The sequence below is a fragment of the Oryza glaberrima genome, chromosome 5, assembly GCF_000147395.1.
Source record: "Oryza glaberrima chromosome 5, OglaRS2, whole genome shotgun sequence".
Lineage (NCBI taxonomy): Eukaryota > Viridiplantae > Streptophyta > Magnoliopsida > Poales > Poaceae > Oryza > Oryza glaberrima.
In genome coordinates, this window is record NC_068330.1 from 22,857,371 (window position 1) to 22,876,196 (window position 18,826).

The 18,826-nt window shown below is 43.5% G+C and overlaps 4 protein-coding genes across 4 annotated transcripts; 3 read left to right on the forward strand and 1 right to left on the reverse strand.

The window, feature by feature from the left end:
• The first annotated feature begins 823 nt into the window (after positions 1 to 823).
• Positions 824 to 1,807, forward strand: LOC127774749 (protein OXIDATIVE STRESS 3 LIKE 4-like). The gene is made up of 2 exons (XM_052301039.1): positions 824 to 1,212; positions 1,307 to 1,807. The coding sequence occupies exons 1-2, from the start codon at positions 944 to 946 to the stop codon at positions 1,557 to 1,559; spliced, it is 522 nt and encodes a 173-aa protein (XP_052156999.1). The 5' UTR covers positions 824 to 943; the 3' UTR covers positions 1,560 to 1,807.
• A 237-nt stretch (positions 1,808 to 2,044) lies between these two features.
• LOC127774748 (phosphatidylglycerophosphate phosphatase PTPMT2-like) lies at positions 2,045 to 5,367 on the reverse strand. The gene is made up of 6 exons (XM_052301038.1): positions 4,906 to 5,367; positions 4,185 to 4,307; positions 3,730 to 3,823; positions 3,110 to 3,192; positions 2,927 to 3,016; positions 2,045 to 2,792 (listed from the first exon to the last, which is right to left on the reverse strand). The coding sequence occupies exons 1-6, from the start codon at positions 5,137 to 5,139 to the stop codon at positions 2,295 to 2,297; spliced, it is 1,122 nt and encodes a 373-aa protein (XP_052156998.1). The 5' UTR covers positions 5,140 to 5,367; the 3' UTR covers positions 2,045 to 2,294.
• A 1,917-nt stretch (positions 5,368 to 7,284) lies between these two features.
• Positions 7,285 to 12,376, forward strand: LOC127775059 (mitochondrial-processing peptidase subunit alpha-like). Its single transcript, XM_052301373.1, has 13 exons — positions 7,285 to 7,450; positions 8,258 to 8,479; positions 8,559 to 8,855; positions 8,936 to 9,103; positions 9,193 to 9,360; positions 9,448 to 9,528; positions 9,696 to 9,762; positions 9,866 to 9,963; positions 10,580 to 10,652; positions 10,746 to 10,816; positions 10,912 to 10,961; positions 11,691 to 11,803; positions 11,890 to 12,376. The coding sequence occupies exons 1-13, from the start codon at positions 7,424 to 7,426 to the stop codon at positions 11,940 to 11,942; spliced, it is 1,488 nt and encodes a 495-aa protein (XP_052157333.1). The 5' UTR covers positions 7,285 to 7,423; the 3' UTR covers positions 11,943 to 12,376.
• Positions 12,377 to 13,386: 1,010 nt separating this feature from the next.
• LOC127774111 (ATP-dependent 6-phosphofructokinase 6-like) lies at positions 13,387 to 18,482 on the forward strand. The gene is made up of 14 exons (XM_052300389.1): positions 13,387 to 13,815; positions 14,459 to 14,505; positions 14,604 to 14,643; positions 14,725 to 14,787; positions 14,873 to 15,010; positions 15,865 to 16,023; positions 16,103 to 16,156; positions 16,316 to 16,384; positions 16,508 to 16,637; positions 16,904 to 16,944; positions 17,129 to 17,353; positions 17,556 to 17,601; positions 17,698 to 17,849; positions 18,018 to 18,482. Exons 1-14 carry the CDS (start codon positions 13,498 to 13,500, stop codon positions 18,237 to 18,239), a joined length of 1,704 nt encoding a protein of 567 aa, XP_052156349.1. The 5' UTR covers positions 13,387 to 13,497; the 3' UTR covers positions 18,240 to 18,482.
• Positions 18,483 to 18,826: the final 344 nt, after the last annotated feature.

Below are 18,826 nucleotides of genomic sequence, written 5' to 3' on the forward strand. Positions count from 1 at the left end.
AGCAGCCCAGTTTTTCTACGGCCTCGACCTTTTTTATGCGAGAATGTCTTTGCTTTGTTCAGAAATGGCAACGGAAATTGTTCCCCCGCTTTTGCTTTTGTCCGGAGGATGAGTTCCGTGGGAAATGGATGTTTAATACTTTAACCCCGTTATTAGCCGCTAGTTTTTGGAGCCGTTTTTATCTTTTCCTGTGATCCGTTGTTGGCATCTGATGAACTGCTGGAGAAAAACCTTTTCATTGCAAGTTGAAAAGGAGCCTTTCAGATCAAGAAGAACCGCAGATAGCCACCTGTCCTCTGCCGCTGTCTCTGCCACTTCGGTTGGATAAACCAACAGTCAGAAGTTTATTGACAGCTGTTACCGTCGGCCCCACATGTCAGCGGCCACGAACCAGCCGAGATGAGGATAAGATCAGACATAACGGGGCATCCTTGGAACAGAATCCGGGAAAGCCATGTGGGAGTGGCCACTGGCCTGGCCAGCACCGCCTTTAAGGCGTGCGGGGGCCACGTAAGTGGGACCACCTTTGTCAGTGTCACATGCGCAACCTCCCGGTCCGTGTGCCATGTTAGGTAACCGCGCGCCACGCTCGCCGGCAAACGTGACGCGAGGCGGATCGTCCGTTCGCGCAATCGCGCACGCGCGCACCGTTGCCTCCGCTCTTTTTTTTTTTTTTTTTTGCGGCAAATTCCGCATGCTACGTTGCGTTTTTTGTTGGTCAAACGGACGCGCGCCGTGCCGGTGCCGCGTTCGAAAGCGAGCGGGTTGTTGGGTGCGCGGCGCGTTATCCCGTTCCTCCCGTATATAACACGCGCCACCCCCGCACCACCGGCGCTGCAAAGGCCAGCGCCCAGCGAGAGACAGCCACCGCCACCGGAGCAGCTGCGTTTTCAGCTACTTTTCCGTGCCGTTTTCTGTTGGGGGGATCGCGTTCGCCGACGAGATGAGCAGCAGCAGGCTCGGCGGGGGAGATCGGGCGGGGATGTACGAGGAGGGGGAGGACGACGAGCTGTTCGGGGAGTCGTCGTCGGTGTCCGGCGGCGAGTCGGACGACGATGGGGAAGGGGAGGACCAGTTCTCGGAGGGCGGCGCGGCGGCGGCGGCGGCGTTGGACCAGATGGAGCACCGCCGGTTCGCGCCGCAGCCGCTGCGGCGGTTGAACTCGGACAGCATCTACGACATGTCGTCCATGACGGAGCAGCTCCCAGCCAAGTGAGTACCGTCGAGAAACCCTCGATTCCATCCAGAAATCTCAACTCTTCTGTACTGTGTGCTCACCGTCCAAGAACACCGTGTTAATCTGCAGGAAAGGGTTGTCCAGGTACTACGAGGGGAAGTCCCAGTCGTTCGCGTGCATGTCGGAGGTGAGGTGCCTGGAGGATCTGCGCAAGAAGGAGAAGCCATACAAGTCGAAGATCAAGTCGTGCAACAGCTACGCCGCGCTGGGAGGGATCGCCAAGACGCAGTCGTCGAGTTCTTGCGCGAATCTGAGCATGATGGGGGCGGGCGGATTCAGGGCTCCCCCGATCCCTGTAAACAAGAACGGCTACCATCAGTAGTAGCGACTCTGTAGCGTAGCCGCGCGGTAGATTTTGTTCTTGAGGTCTTTTCTCCCCTACCTCTATTTTTGGGGATTTTGTTCGCAGGCGCATTAGCCTGTGAATGAATGAGCTTAATTACGAGGCGTTTCGTGATCTGCAGCAGTCATAGTAAGGAGGGTTGTTCTTGTTGATGTTTGAAAAACGATCGTTTTGTGTACTGTAAATACGGAGCAGAGGTTAAAAGTACATTCGGATGTGCTTTCCTTCGTCAGGTTTTTTTCCCTTTCGATGGTCGATGTGAACAGACGAGGGCATTTAAAGTCAAATTATATCCAGTGAACGAACGGTTTTCAGACTTACGGCCCCCCAAAAGAATTATGGGCAACGCTATGAAAGAACGTTGACAGTTTGACACAAGCAGCAAGCCAAAACATACATATGATAAAGCTGGGTAGGAAAAAGAACTCAAGCGCCGACAACGAGCAGCCGACAAACAACACGAATTCACCCAAGAAAATCATCACCCCTTTTTATTACTGGAAAAATGAAATCGCAAGCTCTCAAAACTCGCCTCTCCTCTCTCTCTCTCTCTCTCTCTCTCTCGTGTACATCGCAGACACTAGTACAACAACATATGAAGGAGTATAAATTTCTCCGGAGGGCATTCCCTCAAGCTGTGGAGCATCATGCATGCCGATACTTACACTCTGCTGACTAACAACGTGGAAAAAGCAGTAAAATTTGGACATTTACCTAGCAGGCACGAACCTCCGCAAGACGTCTTGGAGGAGATGGTTCGCAATTGCTGGTAAGCTTCAACGACCCAAGGAAGCAGGATAGCCTCCTAATCATGGGCTTCTGACGGATTACCACTTCCACTGATACAGTGTCACTGCTAGCATCGGCATAAGTTTCGTATCCCTCGAGATCTTCCTCTGTTATTACGACTGCATCGATGGACCTGCTGGGGCTTGAAGGCTTGGCTAGCATACCTTCCCATAACGGCAAAACAAAATGCTCGTTGTCGAATTCGGTGGTGAACCCATCAACTTCAGCCTCCACAATAGCTTCACTTGATTGTTCACTGAATCTTACTGGGTGGGTGCGGTTTGAACTCTGAATTTGATGGCAGCTGGAAGCGAGGCGACTAAATGGTTCACTCGATTCTTCACAAGATTTTGCCGAGTGAGTTTGGTTTGAGTTCTCGATTGAAAGGCATCTGGTGTTGAGATTGCTAAATAATTTAACAGCCTGTAGCAAAGAAGAAACGAACAAGAAAATTTATCAGAAACTTCAGGGATCTAATTATATGGACCAGAGCAGTGTTTATCAATTCATCATTCAACTAGCACACGAAAGCATAAGAGATTAAGTGGGTTGCATGCCTGCCATTGAGATGGTGCTAAAAGTACTCTGGGCCTTACAGACCGTGCATGATCTAAAGCAGCTTCAGGAGTCATGTTCCTGTACTTAATCTGCAAGTTACACCAAAGATAAGATGCCATATATGAAACAAATAAAAATAATGCATACAATAAACATCACATGATTAATGCAGTTTCTCATACCAAATAGCATAAAACTATAGTGGTGCTTCGTCCCCTTCCAGCCTTACAATGTACATAAGTGCTACCACCTTGTGATGCATTTCCTGGAGAAGAAAAAAAAAACATATGCATATTAGCTTTGGCTATTTGACTAAAATGCCAAACTGCATCAAAATTGCATGACATGGACTTGCTATACTACTAACATTTTGAGGCCTAAGAATTTGCAACTGAATCATATGATACCCATGAAAATAAATAAATAAATAAATCCAATTTCTAGTGTAACTCAGAGTTGTTGTTCAAATGATGGTTACAATTCTGTCCAATCAAACGAATTTACTTTGGGGGCTTATCATCAGACATCAATACGCAAGACAACAGAAATGTCAAAGGATTTTATTACTCGAATAAAGAATGGTTGCGAAAGTCAAAAGGAAAAGTATTGCTCAAATAAAATCAAATACTTGAGAATGATTGCGACACATTGACATGATTTAATAAGATATCTTTCCTGCTCATAAAAATGATTTGAATACTACCAAAGTTCAACTGCAGTGCCCACCTTAATTCACTTAATCATCATCAAAGCAAACTGGTGCTGATAATATGGTTTAGAATGCATGGTGGATGGTACTTACGGTGAATAAAATCGACAGCTTGACAGATATCCTCTAGAGAAGGGGCAAATAGATAGTCCCTCGTGGGAATCTCGAGATGATTGATCCCGTGAGCCTGATAAAGAGAGGAAAAAACTTCTTATTGTTCAGAACAAAATTTGATACAAGCCTGCTTATGCCAAGTGTCATGCCGTGATGCCGATTACACCATGTATATTGAGTTAAAGAAAGGATATAGAAAATGGCCACAGCTTGTTTGCCCTGATATTTTGAATGTACATATAGAATATGAATGGTAAAGATGCACGAGACAAGTGGATCCTGGTGTATGAACTATATATATTGAACTTCAAGTATGGGGCTTAACTGTTCACAGATGAAAACAAGAACAGTAGATAAAAATATGCACGCACAAAGATCTTGATACATGCCAAGAAAATCTGCAGCTACAAAATCAGGTGAAGGTATTTATTTACCTGGTATAAGGATGTTGGAACCAGAGTTTCATACGATTCATTCAGTGTGACAACGCCCCTTACTCCAAGTTGCTTGAGATGCGGTACATCACTAGAGAAAGGGACAGCACCTAGCAAAACATACTAGAGATGGGAGATGGGAAGAAAATCAGTACACACCATCCAATGAACAGAAGATCACCATATTGTTTGATGAACTGTTCAAATTATCAGATACTAGTTTAAAACTGCATGCATCGTGCATGGATGGTAGACAGAGCTAACAATGAAAGTAGGAAATAAAAATTGGAAAGGATTCCTATAGGTTATCAGTAGCTGGTCAAATTACTCATATTGGTCATACCATAGCTCTAGACCTCAATAGGATCACTAATCAAAATCCCTATAACCATCCTTCAAGAGTAATCACAAGCGTAAGTGATACAAACATAACACATGCGAATCTACATGATATTGGTACAATTCAGAATGTTGATTTGCTCGAAAGTGTATTATTGGACCCAAAAAATCAGCCGCAGGCCACATACTGTGAATTTACAACCTGCTTATCAAGCATTGGAGGGTAACAAAGCAAGCACAATGAATCAACTCTGCTCAAGGACCTGGAACTATGCCTACACTGATCGTCCCCAATATCCATGAGTGAAATTAAAGCACCAAATCGCTCCAGAACGACAAGGTGCAGTATATTGGGAGAGAGATGAGGGTAAGATTAACACACCTGGTCGATGCGATCCCACCACCGGAACTCAGACTCGAACCGGTTGCGGAGGACGTTGTAGAGCAGCGTCGGGTAGAACAGCACCCTCGCGCCGGCGCCGACGAGCGCGCGCTTCGCCCTCAGCCGCACGACGGCGACCACCTCGCCCCCGCCCCCGCCCCTCGCCTCCTCCCGCTCGTCCTCCTCCGCCTCCTCCAATCCCCCGGCGCCATCCCGCAGCTCCCGTATCCTCATGGCCGCAACAATCGGGAGCGCACCAAACCCTAGAAGCCGACTCGCCTCGTGGTATTCTCCTCCTGCACCGCTGGATTTTGGGGATTTTGGGTTGGAATTGGGGAGAAGAATTCGCGGATCGGGACTCGGGAGGTGATTAATCTCCTAGTGCCTTCGAGACGCCACAAACGGGTAGGGCCGCTCCGAACTGAACCCAAGGAGGAGGACGGCGACAGCAACAGGTGGCGAATTACGCTGCGATAAATCTGCTTTCGCCATTGATTTGGCTCTTGATTATGCTTATTATGCAACTCTATTTGCATACTACACCTTCTTTTTTCTGTGGGGGAGCATATTGGTCCTTTTGACTGTTACATTGGGCTTCATTGCCAAAAAAAGAAAAAAAAAGCAACTGATCATTTTTTGGTAAAGTCAAAAATTGGCAATGCTAAAAGTTTGTAAAATTTTGGCAACATAAAGATATGAAAGTGATGTTTAATTTGATGCCTTACCAAAATTTAGTATAGTTTTTATGAGTAGAAGTTCCTAGAATTACCAAATGTTGGTAGGGATTGAAAAGGTTACGTGGTAAAGTCTTGTTTATTTTGTTGTCTTACCAAACTTTGATAATACCAAACTTTGGTATGGTTGATTTTGGTAATAAATTGAATAAGCCCATAATTCCATGCGGAATTGCTATTATATACTATTCTTAATTGTTGCTCTCTACTGTTAAAGAAAGTTCACTGCGCTAGATTTTAAAACACTGTTTTATTGGATGGAACATTTAGTTAAGGGTATTTGTGGAGCTACAACAATGTAATTAATTAATTTCAGTTTGTTATTCACGGAAGATTCATCCAACTACCATAATTCGTGGAAAAAAACAAATTTCATAACATAAATGAACAAATGGTATACTACGGTACTTTTTCCGTTTCGATTTACCATATGGTATTATTTACGCGTCTTGTTTATTGTCCGATTTTGTTATACACATTTTGTTATGAACCACACCAAGACAAGTTTGTGGAGTCAAGTTGTGCCTTAATTAGCCCTCACCAGGTCTATGAATATTACATTATAATTTAGACATGTTTAGATTCGTACTATTTATTTGCCATATCAAATATAAATAATTATGGGGAGAGTTATTTCGAGCCCTTTACGATAGATTTACCATTAAGCTCTTATATTGTTCTTTTGACACAATAAGCTATTATATTGTTTATACCCACACTTCATCAATCCATTGGCTATCTTTTTTATCGTGGGTGCATCAAAATGTTTTACTATAGTTCCATAGATTTTGTGGCGTGCCAAACCAACATGTATAAAAATGTAAGAATATACATGAAGAGCAACCAAATTTGAACCAAGAACTTCACAATCCAATACTAAGATATAGCCATATACTTTGACACGAAGGTTTAAAAGTAATAAGAGCGTAGCCGTCATAGCGTATCACATAAACTAATTGAAAATATGTCACATTCAAATATTTCAAAACATCCTTTTCAATACGAACGATGAAATCAAGCTTTGATTACTCTAAAAAAACCATGTAGCTTGTTAGACTTCCTCACCCGGACTTAGTAGATAGATCGCTCGTAAGCCTGGTTGGCCAAATTCTTTCTATTGTCATCGTGTATACGAAATCGACAATCACTCCCTTAGAAAAATCGTCCATGAGACCAATGACATGGTGTCATGGAAGAAATCTGCCAAAGGAAGAGCAGTAAAACGAGCATGTTCAGGAGGGCAGAATTGCAAAACTGCCTAATCACTTTCCCCCATCGCCGGTCACCGCCTCTGCTTTCTTTTTGGTTCGAAACACGTCACGTTGACGGCGACCGGGCCAGCGTAATTACCCAACCCATCGCTTTCGCCCCGTAGCTTCCACAGATCGGCCAGATGCCAAAACCCACGCAGCATATTCCCATCGTGCAACGCCTGTGCGCTCACAGCCGTCAGATCAAGATCGGACGGGACGGGGCGCTCCGTGCCGACTCGGAAACCGCTTCACGCTCTGGCCTGGGCCCCGCCCCCGCGTTCGGAACATGGGCTGAACGAAATATTATTCTGGCCCATTTGATCCCCACGGCTCGCACCATGTGGGCTGAGCCCGAGATTGCAGTCAATTACGGCCCACGAAGAGGCGGATGCGAGTCGTCTTCATCTCGTCCGACGCTTCAACCCGCACCGATCCTGCGCCACCCCTTCGCCGGCGGCTTCTCCCCACCTCTTCCTCCGCCGCTGCATCGCCGTCCCAGGAACTTGGACACGTCGCCTCTCGCCGGCGACCATGTACCGCGCCCTCCGCTCTCTCAAGGTTTCCCCGTCTGCACCCCCCCAACCTTCTACGACGTGTGGCGTTGCGTGTCTCGATCCATTTGGGATGAATGCGCTGGAGTGTTAGATCCAAACATGTGGCGCGGCTCGATTTATGGGAGCTTGTGGCTTTTTATTTGATCCATATCCGATTCTGGGCTAAATGGACTTAGGATTTTGCGTAGAACGGTGATCATTCTGCTGTTCTAGTAGCGTTCGATACTTCGGTATCAATTATCAAACTTACCGAGGGTGGTGGCTGGTGCGGAAATTGAGGAGTTCAATCATGTTTGAGGTGAATTTAGGCACAGAGGTGTTGATAGGTCGTTACCAAAGAGGTATCTCTGATGCAGAGAAGACAAGCTGTTACATTTCATTCTCGCAAAGTGTAGACTTCTGTGGTCTAAGTTGTTATAGTCGCTATATGAGCGAAGTTATGACGTGACATTTTGCTTTTCATGGTCAGCAGCTGATCTATCCAAATTGGTGAAACTAATTGTAAATTCTGTGATACCTACTGTTTATTTGGATAGAGAAGCAAAGAGCTGGATTCACAAGTTGTCTATCGTTTGGATCTTATCCTTTTGAACCTCTTACTTAATTGTATCGTTTCGGCTTTAATATTTGTTAATCTAGTTGGGATATATTACAGCCTTGGTTGTTGTCACATCATTGTAATAGTAACACATCCCATTCTACATCTACTTGATGTAGTATATTAGTATCTTCTTTGTGCTGTGTTGTTTCTCTGTATCAATTGACACATTCTATATTATGAAGATAAGTACCTTTTGTTATCGACTTTCAGCATCATGGTGCTAGTAGGTTTGCTAGTACAAGTGTTGTGAAGCAGTCTTCAGGTGGTCTGCTTGGCTGGTTTCTTGGTGGTAACTCAAGCCAGCTTCCTCCGCTTGATGTTCCACTCCCAGGCGTTATAATTTCTCCACCTCTGCCAGATTTTGTAGAGCCATCCAAGACAAAGATCACCACTCTTCCAAATGGCATCAAGATCGCATCGGAGACATCACCGGTATTGCTTCATGCTTCCTTATGTTACAAGATTTTTGTTTTTTTCACATGATTAACTTTTTCCAGCGACTCAATTTCAGATTCCGGCTGTATCAGTGGGACTGTACATTGATTGTGGTTCTGTTTATGAGACATCTTCTTCATCTGGAACATCACATCTATTGGAGAGAATGGCCTTCAAGAGCACGACAAACCGGAGTCACTTGCGGTTAGTAAGGGAGGTAGAAGCCATTGGAGGAAATGTCTTTGCATCTGCTTCTCGCGAACAAATGAGCTATACTTATGATGCACTGAAGTGTTATGCACCAGAAATGGTTGAAGTTCTCATCGACAGTGTGAGGAACCCAGCATTTTTAGAATGGGAGGTCAAAGAGCAGGTGCATGATCATTTTGAGCATTATATTTCGCTAATTTTGCTTCTTTTTTACTGATTATTATTTGCTAATTGCTTCTACAGCTCCAGAAGATAAAATCTGAAATATCTGAAGTGTCTGGTGATCCACATGGTCTACTTATGGAGGCGCTCCATTCAGCTGGATATTCTGGGGCTCTGGCAAAACCTTTGATGGCTTCAGAATCCGCGGTGAACAGATTGGATGTTGCTACCTTGGAGGAATTCGTTTCTGTAAGACTAAGTTATTTATCATGTTAATAGTCAGTCACAGATGCCTCTGTTTCACCCTTTGACATTCTTGCTTGTGCTGAGAAATGTAGGAAAACTACACTGCCCCCAGGATGGTACTTGCAGCATCAGGAATTGAGCACGATGAGTTGGTTTCAGTCGCAGAACCACTTCTATCAGACCTTCCCAGTGTGAAACGTCCTGAAGAGCCAAAATCAGTGTATGTAGGAGGGGATTATCGTTGCCAAGCAGATTCTACAGTGAGTTGGCCTCTTCTATTATCATTCTCAAGGGCTCAAGTCTGTCTTCACAGTTACTTTTCTTGTTCCTAATGTATTTTTTGTTAGAGTACACACATTGCACTTGCCTTTGAGGTTCCAGGTGGCTGGCGTCAAGAGAAAACTGCAATGATTGTGACTGTGCTTCAGGTATGCCTAACAATATGTTGAAGTGATCCAATTATTTATGGCTAACCTATATGGTCTGTTGATTCTGTACTATATAGGAATTGATGGATTATTTCATATTTTATTGCGTTGCAAGCTCTATTATTCAAATCTATTGTACTGAAACATAAGATTAATATAAATTGTAGGTGCTCATGGGTGGAGGAGGGCCCTTCTCGACCGGTGGCCCTGGGAAAGGAATGCATTCTTGGTTGTGTAAGCTTAATGCTTCTCTTTTAACCATTATGCATATCAGAGCATCAATAAGCATATACCTTGGTAAAGTGTCTTAACATCAGCTGTGATTCTGTACCGACAGATCTCCGTGTCTTGAACAATTATGGACAGATCGAATCATTCTCTGCTTTCAGCAGTATTTACAACAATTCTGGCCTTTTTGGAATACATGCAACCACTGTAAGTCTCTTTTGGAGCATAACCAATGATATGTTTTCCCTTCTATATTCAAGCAATGAACAGAATCAAATCTGCTTGTGAATTCTTTCCCCTTTTTTTTTTGAATATCATTCTCAAACTACTGTAAATATAATACCCTTTCTATTCTAAGTAATGTCTGTCCCTCTTACCACACCATTACATTTGTCCTACCTGAATTCTGGATTAATGCCTTATACAAACAACTGTAATTTGATCTTACTGTTTAAAATAAGGAGTTGGTGGCTTATGCTAGTAAGTAGTAGTAACTAAAACCGAAGTTATATTGTACCTCAGTAAGAAATGCAGAAAGCACTCACTAAAACTGAGTATTTAGTTTCTTCCTATGTACATCAATGCTCATTTCATCTCGTGTACAATTTTGTGGTTTCAAATGTTTCAAGAGGGTAGTAACTAATAAATGCACATTTCAGGCCAGTAATTATGCCCCGGTCTTTAATTATAACCATCCGAACAGTCAGATTGAAATACAAGTCAAAGGCTCAATGATTTACTCAAGCTTCTATAGAAGTTTCTGCATTTATCATGGATTTTCATACATTCCACTTTGCTTTTGACTGTCATGTTAATTTAACAGAACCCAGATTTTGTATCAAGTGCTGTGGATTTGGCAGCAAGGGAGCTCCATGAAGTTGCAACTCCTGGAAAAGGTTTCTTTAATTTTTTACCTCAAAGTTACAATCTATTTTCAGATTAGACTGGTCATTATGTGTTGTCCTTTCCCTGTCTTTTACTTTGTTCAGTTACACAAGAACAACTTGATCGTGCTAAAGAGGCTACCAAGTCTTCAGTTCTGATGGACTTGGAATCAAGAGTATGTTGTTCTTACTCCTGATCAAGTTCCAATCGCATGAATTTCATGCTTCTTCCCTGAAATGTTTTTTTAATTGTACTTCCTCCTTATCGCAGATCGTGGCCTCTGAAGATATTGGAAGACAGGTACTGACTTATGGTGAAAGGTATGCTTATAAGTAATCGCTAGTACATTAATGGAGTCAATTTCCTATTAATCCCTATGTTCCTAATTAAATAGCATATTTCCATGTCATGTTTATATGCATGGAATGCAAATCTTTTTACTAATGTGCGTAAAATAATGAGTCATCACCATGAACTATCACAATCTATGTACGCTTGCATAAATTATTATGTTTCCAAGCTGGTTGGGCAATATATGTTGACCATATTACATAGGCAACTAAAGTTGTCTTGTGGTTTTTTCCTGCAATCATGTCCCAAAGTTTGACAAGTCACCTATAATACTGTGTTCTGGACACACTTACTGTGGTTGTGGTGTTCCTTTTCCAAAGTGATGCTGTGGTTATGGTGTGGTAGATGCTTTTTTATGGTATCACCCAAAGTATTTTGGGTGTCAGACTGCCAGCACGTCCAAGCATATATTCAGGATTTATTTCTATAGTTTCTTCTGCGTGCCCATTGGTGCTATAAACTTATTGTCATCACCATGCCGTTGCCTCTAGAAAAGGTGCACATACATGGTAGAAGTGAGCCAGAAGTTTTAGTACCATGAGGCAGAGGTTCATACATTTGACGCATGCAGCAGTGCTAAATCTGTTAAGCTAGTATTTTTTCTAAGTAATCCAGCAATTGCATAGGGTATTAATTTAGATAGTCACTTCCATTTGCCAGAGAACCTTGTTTATCTTGGAGTGCTTTGTGTTGTGCAGGAAACCTATTGAGTACTTCCTGAAAACTGTTGAGGAGATCACTTTAAATGACATTTCTTCAACTGCAAAGAAGATTATTTCTTCGCCGCTTACATTGGCATCATGGGGTGATGGTATGTCGAAACTTGGAAGTTAAAGCATGGCCCTATGCAAGCTCTGAGAGTCTGAGCACTGACTAATTGAAACGCTCGTGTTGCAGTTATTCATGTGCCTAGCTACGAATCTGTCAGGCGCAAGTTCCATTCCAAGTGAGCATTCAGCACCTGGACCTGCGTGGGTTGTTCTGGAATTTCAAGCCGCAGCTTTGCAGTGGCCAAATGGCCATCGACTGGAATAAATAGAGCCCATACACAATTTTTGCTGGACAGATGAGGGGTGCATGATCAACTACCCTCCCTATTCATGTTCTCAACTAAGCATGTGATCATGCTGCCACAATTCCGCGGCCCCTAAATCATTCGGCGGCATGCTGCGTTTTGTTCAGTGGCATGCTGCGTTTTTGTTCAGACGCACGCCAATATCGTCCTTCCTGTTTTACATTTTAATATAGAATCAGATGTTATGGCCTCATGGTTAAGCCATTTGCCTATTCATCGGTGTCAGGTGTTTTTTTTATTAGCGTGTTTGCCCATTTGTACCAACAAGCTGTAAACATATACGAGTAAAAAGAGTATTTCTATTTGTCAGTCTGTGTGTTGCGTACTTGCGTATGGAGCTTAGTCAGCCAACTTCCCGGATTAATAGCGGAACACAAATTTGATTTCCCCTCGGAAATGAAAAACTGTATGTATATTTGGTAGTAACGTTTTGGAATTTGAGAATGCAAACAAGATGAAAACAAACTCTGAGTTTATAATCCCCTCATCCGCCGCCTATTGTGCTGTTTCGTAAGCAAAGGTCAATAAATGATCTGTCTACATGGGATCTGCAGCTTTCGTTTCCTGCGGCGCAAGCCAGTTACGCGACGCCGGGAATTGACTCGGCTTTGCTTCTGGACGTGGACGACATGGCGGGCGGCGATGCGGTATGGGGCCGGCCGACCGTGCCCTCTTCCTAAAACCAGCATACGTATGCCTGTCAGCCTGTGGGCGACGGCACTGGGATTTGATTTTACTGAATTTATCCTGCCTGATTCCAGGTGGTTGATCCGTAGAGCTAATTTTTCTTTTCCTAAGATATGCATACACCGGGTGCAAATTCGAAGCACACCAGAACGTGATTCACAATCACAGCTAAAATATCATTTTCACGTATGACATACCGATACCGTATTTTTTTCTTTTCCTAAGATACTCTCTTTAAATTTAACTCAATTCTCTTGTAGAGGGATTAAATGAAGGCCTAAAGAAACAGGTAAATAGATAGACCCAAAGGCCATCTCGCACGGGATGGCACTGGCAGCGCATGATGTGCATCCATGCGAATCGGATGCTGCTCGACGGCTACTCGCCGTGCCCACCGCCGTTTGCCAAACCGCAGCGTAAACCAAACCAATGCCCGTAATCCCATCAGCGGCGACACGTTTCCACGGCGTCAAACTTAGCCCAACCTCCGAAAAACCGCCACGCGCGGGTCACAAAACCAGCGCCGCCGCACGGCCCGCACCGGACCCCACGCTGACGCTCCGACCCCACCACCACCACCGCCGCTCACTCACACATCGAGCGCCATTATTAAACCCCAGGAAAAACAGACGACCTCGTTCGCTTCTCGCCCGCAAAAGGCTAAACCTCGATTACGCCTCCCCAAACCCGCCGCGAAACGAAGCGAAAGCGAGTTCCTCCGATCCCGACCACTTGCTCTTCTCATGGCGTCCTCCCACATCATCCTTCCGCCGGACGACGACGACGAGGAGCAGCGCCGGCTGGAGGAGGAGGAGGACGAGGATCCGTGGGCGCGGAGCGGGCCTCCCCCCGCGGCGCCGGAGCACGCGGTGAAGGCGGCGCTGCCGTTCTCCGCGACGTGCGTGCGGATCTCCCGCGACTCCTACCCCAACCTCCGCGCCCTCCGCAACGCCTCCTCCGTCAGCCTCGCCGACGCCGCCTACGTGAAGATCTCCGAGGGGGACTTCGGCTACGTCCTCGACGACGTGCCGCACCTCGTCGACCACCTCCCCGATGCCCCCGTGAGTGGCCCCCTCCCGACACTCCCTTCCCGTTGCTTCGATTCGCAAGCTGCTGCTGCGGTGATGCTCCGATCGTTCCGGTTTGTGATGGCCTTTGCGTTGTTGAACTGTGCCACTGTGTGAAGTGCAGCTCTAGCTAAGTATACTCGAATAGCGAAGTGATCTGGGTGGGGATCCCTGATTGGGGGCTGTCATTCGCGATGTTTGCGGGATTTTTTTCTATCAGATTTTCTGGTTTGGAAATCCATTTTGGATACTGTGCTGATTTTAGACTGTCGAATTTGAGCTTGGACATGCAGTGAGCCAATCAGTCTGTTAGGAGCGAAAGGGGGCATGATAGAACAGAGCAATTATGTTGTCAAAATTTCGCTGCAATGCTATTGACGCTTTATGTTATGTAGTAACAGAATAAGTTGTTGCTTTGGGCTTTTTGGTCTCTGCTTTTGGGATAGGAAATTTGATTGAGTAGATTGGAGGATATCTCCACTGGAAGAACTGTCACTATTGGCTGGTTGCTCATCACTGCCAAAGCATGAGTTAGTTATAGCCAATTCACTGTGCTGGATTGAATTGTTTCTGGAAAGGTGAAACCATGGTCCATGTGAATTGAGCTGATGATTTGCTATTTTGTTCATATGTGCAGACTTATCCCAATCCACTACAAGATCATCCAGCCTATTCAACTGTCAAGTAAGGCTTTGATCTTCCACTTTTTTTCTTCTTCTAATATCTGAGCTTGTAATTTGTGCCATGTGTAATCCTGAAACTTTTGTTCTTATCGTTATCAGGCAATATTTTGTTAATGAAGATGACACTGTACCCCAAAAGGTAAAGCAGTGTTAATTATGGTTTACACTGTGATGTTGTAGTCGATGGTGAATTTACAGGTAGCTATTTCTGTGCTTACAGGTGGTCGTTCAGAAGAACAGCCGGCGGGGGGTTCACTTCCGTCGTGCTGGACCTCGTCAGAAGGTATGATATGCTGCCCCCTCTTTTAACTATTGAAACTCATCACTTGCGCGTGGGCTAACAGAAACATTTGGACTTGAACCTTTAGGTTTATTTTGAGTCAGATGAAGTGAAAGCATGCATTGTAACTTGTGGAGGCCTTTGCCCTGGTCTTAACACTGTCATCAGAGAGCTCGTCTGTGGTTTGGCGCACATGTATAATGTCAGCAAAATCTATGGTATACAGGTGTGGGCCCTTCTCTAAATGGTTACATAATACTTCAATAGATAGTTAAGGGCTTGTTCACTTTGCTACCATTTTCAACCTTACCAAGTTTTGGCATTGTTAAATTTTGGTAGCCAAAATTTTGGCAACATTTCATATGCACTTACTAAAATTTGGCAACAAACTAAACGTAGCCAAAATTTTGGTAACTTTGCCAAAAAATAGTATGGTTAAAAATGGCATCAAAGTGATCAGGCCCTTACAGTATCATATTTTTTCACTGAGAAAGACAGCTTGCGCATGTTAAGGACCTGTTCACTTTGATGCTATTTTCAACCTTACCAAATTTTGGTAAAGTTGCCAAAAAAGTGGCTACATTTAGTTTACTGCCAAATTTTGGTAACTATATAAGAAATCCCGCCAGTTGCTAAAATCTGGTAAGGTTGAAAATGGCATCAAAGTGAATAGGCCCTAAATACTCTAGTTAAATACTACTCTTGCATTTTCCAGACATGCTTGATCCATCTTTCTAATTTTTCTTTGGTCCAGAAAGGATATGCCAGCTTACCATAAGATCTTCAGATTCTTATCACTGCTTATCAATCATTTTGTATTGCATAATGTCCATTTCCATAAATATTCAAACCTTATAGTATTATTCTACTAAAATTGTGGCAAATTGAATAAGCTGCTTTGGATTGTTTTAGTAAAATGCAATTATAAATTTGTATACTTGTATTATAAGTTTAGAACAATGGATATGTGTTCTGACAAGGGCTTGCCATGGCAACTATAAACATGAATCATTACTGCGTTCAGTTCTCATTATATTTCCAGATCTTCTACCTCTTAATACCTTATATTACCTATTATAGAATGGATACAAGGGCTTCTATTCTAGCAATTACCTTACTCTGACGCCAAAGAGTGTCGATGACATCCACAAGAGGGGTGGGACAGTTCTTGGCACATCACGAGGTGGCCATGATACAAAAAAGATTGTTGACAACATTCAGGATCGTGGAATTAATCAGGTAAATGCGGTTGTTTGCACCTATGTGATATAGCTCTTCTGATTGGTCATTGTCTCATGTGCTTATGTACATTACCCAGGTCTATATCATTGGAGGAGATGGAACACAGAAGGGTGCATATGAGATCTTCAAGGTAATTTACCACTGTGGTACAACCGTACAAGTGCTATGTATGCTGTTTGCTGAAAGAATGTGATAATAGATCCTATTCATCAATGCATTGCAGTAGCATACGGTATATCTATTTAAATATTATTTTATCGTTACCTCATTGTTTTCATATTGGTGGCAGGAAATCCGAAAACGTGGGCTAAAGGTTTCTGTTGCTGGGATTCCCAAGACAATAGATAATGACATAGCGGTATTTTTTTTGTGCGATGTGTCTATTTTTTTGTGTAGAAATTTGTTGTACGCATGCTGTTCAGTTGACGGTTCATACGAGATTATGACTTATTGCTTATGTTACCTTTTTCTTGATTCTTAGATCATTGACAAGTCATTTGGTTTTGATACGGCCGTAGAAGAGGCCCAGCGTGCCATTGATTCAGCTCATGTGGAAGCTTGCAGTGCTGAGAATGGAATAGGCTTAGTAAAACTGATGGGCCGTTATAGTGGTACGTATTTTAGTATTCCTTGCCATCTCTCTGAGTGTAATGCTGTTATGTTTCTTCCATTGTTGACCTTGCTGAAAGCACCTATCAGTTTAAAAATTACAAGAAAAAACAAGCCAGCATTTTGGCCTTTTGCCTGTGATTGTACTCATGCAGAAGATCTCTTGATTTTTCTGTGTTTCAAGCTTGAATGCTTGATTACTCTGCTATCTGTTCTCTAGTATGTATTTCAGTCTATTGCCCTTAAAACTGTTATATTCATCTTGCAGGGTTCATTGCAATGTATGCTACTCTTGCAAGTCGAGATGTGGTAAGCAGATGCAACCATTCTGTCTAATTCCTGTATATTTTATCCCCCCTCTTCATACAGTAGTGAGATTCCTACTTTTCTGGTTTACCCCACAAATCCACTTCTACCTAAGAGTAGTTTTTTTTTTTCCGAGGTCTACCTAAGAGTTGTACTTATTTATTTTTTGGATCTCAAATCTCCACAGGACTGCTGCCTAATTCCAGAGTCCCCATTTTATATGGATGGTGAAGGTGGGTTGCTTCAATATGTAGAGAGAAGGCTGAAAGAGAACAAGCACATGGTTATTGTTGTTGCTGAGGGAGCAGGGCAGGATCTTATAGCCAAAAGTTTATCTACTTCTGAGCAGCAAGATGCATCAGGAAATAAGCTACTGCTTGATATTGGTCTTTGGCTGACTCACAAGATAAAGGTACACAAAACACTTAATTTTGCTTCTGAATTCAGGTCTGCTGCTCTTGTTAATATAGGTAACTAAAACACTAAGCAATTCCCACTGAAAACTGTGATGACTTTTGCCATACATTTCACTTTGACTTTCAAGTATCACTCCTTTTACTCACTTCTTGCATGCATCTTTTTCTTCTACTCACTATTCATAACTTCTATTGTAGGACCACTTCAAGAGCAAAAAGATGGAGATGACTATTAAATATATAGGTAACTATGTTTGCTTCACACAGGATAAGGTTGTTACACATCTTATTACTGGTCTCTATTGTACTAAGTTGTGAAGTTTCCTATTATTATTTGCAGATCCTACCTACATGATCCGAGCTATTCCAAGCAATGCATCAGACAATGTCTACTGCACGCTGCTGGCCCACAGTGCTATTCATGGTGCAATGGCCGGCTATAGCTTCACTGTTGGAAATGTCAACGGCAGACATGCCTACATACCTTTCTATGTGAGTAACTTCAAGTGATCTTATTTGTTCACATGGAAAATGCAGAAATGTAGTGCTCGTTACACCCGTGCATCCCATTTTTTTCCTGATTATCCAAGAGCTGTTCTTACTGCATTCTCATACTAAGCATCAGTTCCAACTTAACGTGAAATCTTCCCTTGATGGCAGAGGGTGACATCCACACGGAACAAGGTCAAGATCACTGATAGGATGTGGGCGAGGCTGCTATCATCAACCAACCAGCCAAGCTTCCTAAGCCAGAAGGACATCGACGAAGCCAAAGAGAACGATAGGACGGCCAACAAGCCACCACTTCCCACCGGCCTCAGCCATCATGTGGCAAACTCTTTCGACCAGTCTGCATCATCTTCGTCGAACAGCCAGATATGAACTCCATCATGTGGCAAACCCTTTCGACCAGTCTGCGTCATCGTCCTCGAACAGCGAGATGAATCCAATCTGTAGTTCTATATAGAAGCTGTTGCTATTCCCGTTGAGAAACCTGGGCCACGCTACGCAGTTTTGATTTAATATGCATAATATCACCTGTATGAATCCACGGATACTCTCCTGGATTGCTGGTAACTACAAGCGTAATAAGAAAAGCGCTATTGATGAAGCTATTTCTCATAAGCAACACTCGTGTTGTGTCTTGTATATGCTGCTGATCTGAAGATATGTTTCGTCAGCTGATCGTATATTGACCTTTTCTGTCTCTGTCACTGCAGTGCAATGCGTTTATGTTGTGGTACCCAAATTAGGCCTGCTTGGTTACTGGAATACTATACCACTTACTACTAAGTATTCTGCGCACAAACAGCAGATCAGGAGTTTGTCAGAGAATATCATCATATGCTGCGTGTCTCCCGTCAGTCCCGTGCCGAACTGCCAGATGTCCCGGATAAGATTCAGACGAATTCTGGGACGAGCCACAAGATCAACAACCAAGCTGGCAAAATCGTTGATGATAATAAGAA

Bases quoted from the DNA above. Each gene is read 5' to 3' on its own strand.
- LOC127774111 (XM_052300389.1), top strand. From the start codon at position 13,498: ATGGCGTCCTCCCACATCATCCTTCCGCCGGACGACGACGACGAGGAG. The intron at 13,816-14,458 runs GTGAGTGGCCCC...TCATATGTGCAG, and splicing joins ACCACCTCCCCGATGCCCCC to ACTTATCCCAATCCACTACA. The intron at 14,644-14,724 runs GTAAAGCAGTGT...CTGTGCTTACAG, and splicing joins ATGACACTGTACCCCAAAAG to GTGGTCGTTCAGAAGAACAG.
- LOC127774748 (XM_052301038.1), bottom strand. From the start codon at position 5,139: ATGAGGATACGGGAGCTGCGGGATGGCGCCGGGGGATTGGAGGAGGCG. The intron at 3,017-3,109 runs GTATGAGAAACT...TGTAACTTGCAG, and splicing joins CTATAGTTTTATGCTATTTG to ATTAAGTACAGGAACATGAC. The intron at 2,793-2,926 runs GCATGCAACCCA...TCTTTGCTACAG, and splicing joins TAGCACCATCTCAATGGCAG to GCTGTTAAATTATTTAGCAA.
- LOC127775059 (XM_052301373.1), top strand. From the start codon at position 7,424: ATGTACCGCGCCCTCCGCTCTCTCAAG. The intron at 9,104-9,192 runs GTAAGACTAAGT...TGAGAAATGTAG, and splicing joins CCTTGGAGGAATTCGTTTCT to GAAAACTACACTGCCCCCAG. The intron at 9,361-9,447 runs GTGAGTTGGCCT...ATTTTTTGTTAG, and splicing joins GTTGCCAAGCAGATTCTACA to AGTACACACATTGCACTTGC.
- LOC127774749 (XM_052301039.1), top strand. From the start codon at position 944: ATGAGCAGCAGCAGGCTCGGCGGGGGAGATCGGGCGGGGATGTACGAG. The intron at 1,213-1,306 runs GTGAGTACCGTC...GTTAATCTGCAG, and splicing joins ACGGAGCAGCTCCCAGCCAA to GAAAGGGTTGTCCAGGTACT.